General features: G+C 36.6%; 1 protein-coding gene across 2 annotated transcripts in view; it reads right to left on the bottom strand.

The window, feature by feature from the left end:
* The window catches only part of LOC107558863 (zinc finger protein 618-like), a 75595-nt gene that overhangs the window by 45091 nt on the left and 25558 nt on the right, over window positions 1–4946 (bottom strand). For both annotated transcript variants that reach the window (XM_016242553.1, XM_016242554.1), the window contains exon 3: window positions 4019–4292. In XM_016242553.1, the coding sequence (XP_016098039.1) occupies window positions 4019–4259 (241 nt within the window). In that variant the 5' untranslated portion in view covers window positions 4260–4292. The remainder of the gene's footprint in view (window positions 1–4018; window positions 4293–4946) is intronic.

The following is a 4946-nucleotide window of genomic DNA, read 5'->3' as shown; positions in this document are numbered from 1 at the left end:
CACTGTCAAGGTCCAGAAAAGTATGAAAGACATCGTCAGAATATTCCATCTGCCATCAGTGGTTCAACCGTAACGTTATGAAGCGACGGGAATACTTTTAGTACGCAAAGAAAACAAAAATAACGACTTTATTCAACAATTCGTCTCCTCTGTGTCTCTCCGCATCACCATTTTGGAGAACACCCAAGCAAGCAACGTGAACGCAAGCAGCGTGAACGCAAGCAGCGTACGCTTTTCTGTGTCAGCCACGACACAAGGATACGTTTTCTACGCGTATTTACGCTTTGATTTGAATGAAAACAGCGCATCCGTGCAGCATGGCTGACACAGAAGAGTGTACGCTGCTTGCGTTCAGCAGATGTTCTTTAAAATGCCGCTACGGTGATGCGGAGAGACACAGAGGAGACGAATTGTTGAATAAAGTCGTTATTTTTGTTTTCTTCGTGTACAAAAAATATTCTCGTCGCTTCATAATGTTACGGTTGAACCTAGATACCACCAGATGGACTATTCTGAAGATGTCTTTCATACTTTTCTGGACCTTGACAGTGTAATTTACTTGGAAGCCAATGGGACAGTCACAAGCCTACCAGTTTTCATCTAAAATATCTTAAATTGTGTTCCGAAGACGAACGAAGCTTTTACGGGTTTGGAACGACATGGGGGTAGATGATTAATGACAACTTTTTCATTTTGGGGCTAAGCAATTCACAGAGTACAAAAGGACACAAAAAATAAATAGAAAATGTTGACAATGTTTTCACAAGTTATTAGCGTTTTTGCAAAAATCCTTCTCAGGAACACTAAGTGGCGCTGTGTTCAAATTTCTCAGGTAGTTCTGTGACATGCTGTCGATTTTTTAATTTTTGTGCTTAACTGTCAAATTATTCAAAAGATATTGCAATTTATGACATATTACAAAATGGCGGCCTGATGGTTCATCCAAAATCGGAATTCACAGATTTAGCATGATGCAACGAATCTATAGACTTCACGATTTTCTGACAAACCGTTCAGAACTGTTGAAAATGACTCATTCTTAGTTATTTTTTGCTAACGTGTGTTGCTAGTGTGACTGCATGTAATGAATGTGTTGATGTGGTTAGAAAACATCTAGAATAACAGTACAGTAAAATGTAGTATTTCACACTATTCAGTGAGCAAGCCTTTTTTATTTTTTAAAGTTTTTAAAGTGAGTGAAAAAAGTGAAAAGTGACGTGACATGTGGCCAAGTATGGTGACCCATACTTGGAATTAGTGCTCTGCATTTAACCCATCCAAAGTGCACACACACAGCAGTGAACACACACACATTGTGAACACACACCCGGAGCAGTGGGCAGCCATTTATGCTGCGGCGCCCGGGGAGCAGTTGGGGGTTGCTCAAGGTGCCTCAAGGTGCCTGAGGTGCCTTGCTCAAGGGCACCTCAGTCGTGGTATTGAAGGTGGAGAGAGCACTGTACATTCACTCCCCCCACCTACAATCCCTGCCGGTACGGGACTCGAACCCGCAACCTTTGGGTTACGAGTCCGACTCTCTAACCATTAGGCCACGACTTCCCCCTTTTACACCTAAACTACCAGTCAAAAAATTTTATAATTATTAGTACTATTATATATATAAAAAAAATAATGTTTAATAAGTCTCTTCTCATCAAGACTACTTTTTTTTTTTTTTACTGAAAATTTTGCTTTGATCACAAGAATAAATTACATTTTATAATGCATTAAGCCCTGAAGGCATTTTTAGAGATTTTTTTTTCTCTGATTGACACACATGGAAGCCTGTTTCCGCCACAGTTGAGGAAAAAAAAACTTTCTTTAAGTCATAATAATGAGAAAGTTTCTCATAATTATGACTTAGTATCTCATTATATTGAGAAACTAATGAATAATGACGTATTCAAAATAATGACTTATTTTCTTTAAATGAGAAACTTCCTCAGAATAATGACTTATTTTCTCATAGTAATGAGAAACTTTATCAAAATAATGACCTTTCTCGAAATAAGTCATTATTTCGAGAAAGTTTCTCATTATTATGAGAAAATAAGTCATTATTTAGAGAAAAGTCATTATTTCGAGAAAGTTTCTCATTATGAGAAAATAAGTCATTATTTAGAGAAAACTCATTATTTAGAGAAAGTTTCTCATTATTATGAGAAAATAAGTAATTATCTCGAGAAAGTTTCTCATTATTATGAGAAAAGTCATTAGAGAAAAGTCATTATTTCGAGAAAGTTTCTCATTATTATGAGAAAATAAGTCATTATCTCGAGAAAGTTTCTCATTATTATGAGAAAATAAGTAATTATCTCGAGAAAGTTTCTCATTATTATGAGAAAATAAGTCATTATCTCGAGAAAGTTTCTCATTATTATGAGAAAATAAGTAATTATTTCGAGAAAGTTTCTCGTGTATGAGATTTTTTCCCCTGAATATTATAATATATTAACTCATAATTACGAGAAAGTTTCTCATTATCATGACATAGCAAGTTGTTATTATGAGAAAGTTTCTCATTATATTAAGAAACGAAGTCATAATTATGAGAAAGTACCTAATTTTTATGACTTACAGAATTCTATTTTTTCTCAAAGTGGCGGGAACGGGCTTCCATACAAAAGTAATGACTCATAACTCCAAAATGAGAGTCGAATGGTAAGTATCATTTGACAGAAAACCTTTAAGATTTTTAGAAAATAGATTTGCATTGCATTTGGACATTTTCCTGCTGAGAAATTAAGACAAAAAAAAAAAACAGTGTGCTCAAGGGAAATTCCTCTTGCCTTTCTTATTTCACATGCAATATCTCAGGAAGGAAATAACGGAGGAGGAAAATTCCCCTACATGTGAGCAGCATCTAAATCAAATTTTGTGGTGATAGCATAAAGTAATCAAAAGTTATAGCATTTGGAACCAAGGTAGCTTTTTTTAAGCCCTTGACACCCATGGCATGGAGTTTTTTTTGTTTTTTTCTCCAAGTGACATACACAAAAGTAATGACTCATAACGCCAAAACTGTAGCAAGGATAGTCAAATGGTAGGTATCATTTAAAAGGTATCATTTGATAAATTGCAGAAAATGACAACTTGTCAAAATAACAAAAGATGCAGTGTTTTAAAAATAATGCAAAGAAAACGCGTTCATATTAGAGATTCACCAATGGCAATTTTCAGGCCGATTCCAATATCCCTTTTTTTTTTCTTCCAAGTGTGACCTGCCAATACCAATTTTTGCCAATTCTGTTAAGAAAAATAAATACATACATTTGTTATAACTCCACAAGGAATATCTTTAGATCTAAGTGACAGATCATAGTGAGTTCAGGCACTTTTTAATCGGGAGAACCTGCTGAAAGTATTGTAAATGAAAGTAATGTTCTACAGTCTGAGCATAACTTCATGTTTCATGAAGTTACAAGTTAAAAGCCCAAGACAATTATGCTTTTTGGATTCTATTTATGGATTCTGTGAAACCTTTCAAATGACATAGGCACACGACTATCTGAACTGTATGATGTCGTACCATTTGACATACTACAGTACATAGTACGACAGAACACTTTGGGTTTAAGGGGTTAAAATAGAAATCAGTCATTATAATGATAATAACAACATTTGAACACAGTAAAAACAGTAACATTGTGAAATCAAATAAATGCAGCCATGGTCACGGTCACACTTTATTTTAAGGTCCAATTCTCACTATCAACTACAATTTTTGCCTCAAACTCTTGCCTAAAGAATTAAGGATGTAGAATATGATCATGCAGAACATGTGCTTTATAAGTACTAATAAAGAGCCAATATGCTAGTAATGTGCATACTAATAAGCAACTAGTTAATAGTAGGAACCGGTCCCTATACTAAAGTGTTACTACGAATTCTTATAAAAAATAAAAAAAAAACAAGAATTCCAAACCGAATAACTAAAAATTAGTAGTGCATGTGTAGCTTACATACACATATGGCACCCATTAGCATCTCATTACTAAACATGCTTCTGGAGTTGTACCTTGTGTTTGAGAGTTACGAGAGCTTCCCAAAACAACACAGATCTCAGCAGGTATGTTGCCGTCACTCGCTTTGCCGTTACTGGCCACAGACTCAACAGAAGACGCCACCTCGGTCTTTACGTTCACTGAGGGAAGCTTCGGGGATGTTGTTGGCACTGCCTGTGTGGCTCCGGCCTCTGTGGGGACCACAGCCGTGTCCTTCGGCTCCTGGCTGGGGTTCGGCACCTCCTGACAACTCATGACTCCAGGTCTGATCAGCAAGAGTGAAGGAAACTGCACAAAAACAGGAGCGGGGTTTTAAGCGAGAGAGCTAAATATTTCGACATACATTATAATTTAAATATATAATGTGTGTTGGTGTGTGTGTGCGCGCGCGCGTGTGTAAATTTAACAGGTTTCAATATATGTAACAAAATATAGACGCTCAAAGCTCCAACAACTGTGCATGTGGGGCAATTCATGTCTTCCAAACTATTAGAGAACAATAAGAAGGATGTTAGAGAAAAACTAGAACCAATCAAAGCAAATTCAGAAACTCCACACAGCAGCCTAATCTAATTTCATGTTGAATTCAGTAATGCAGAGGAAGTATTTTACAAGCATACAGTATTTCCCTTCTGTGTGGGAGACCTTCATAACAGTGCAGAAAAGCAGAGATTTATGTTTAGGAGAATAACCACAACTATATGTGCATCGCTCAGAACTCTCTGCAGAGAAATTATATCAGCTTGATGCATGCATCTGCAGTCTACAGAACGCGTTTGTGCAAGTGTCTGTATATACCAGGAGTGTTTACTACAGAAACCCTGAACCACAACATGGGGGGGGGGATATATCCGATGGATTTTTTTTCCCCTTCTCTTGCATTACTCCTGAGCTATTTTTTTCTCTCACTGAAACATTTTCCCCTCTCTGTGTGTGTGTGGG

Source organism: Sinocyclocheilus grahami, unplaced genomic scaffold (genome assembly GCF_001515645.1).
Source record: "Sinocyclocheilus grahami isolate Dianchi unplaced genomic scaffold, SAMN03320097.WGS_v1.1 scaffold662.1, whole genome shotgun sequence".
Lineage (NCBI taxonomy): Eukaryota > Metazoa > Chordata > Actinopteri > Cypriniformes > Cyprinidae > Sinocyclocheilus > Sinocyclocheilus grahami.
This window is presented reverse-complemented; position numbering and strand designations above follow the sequence as displayed.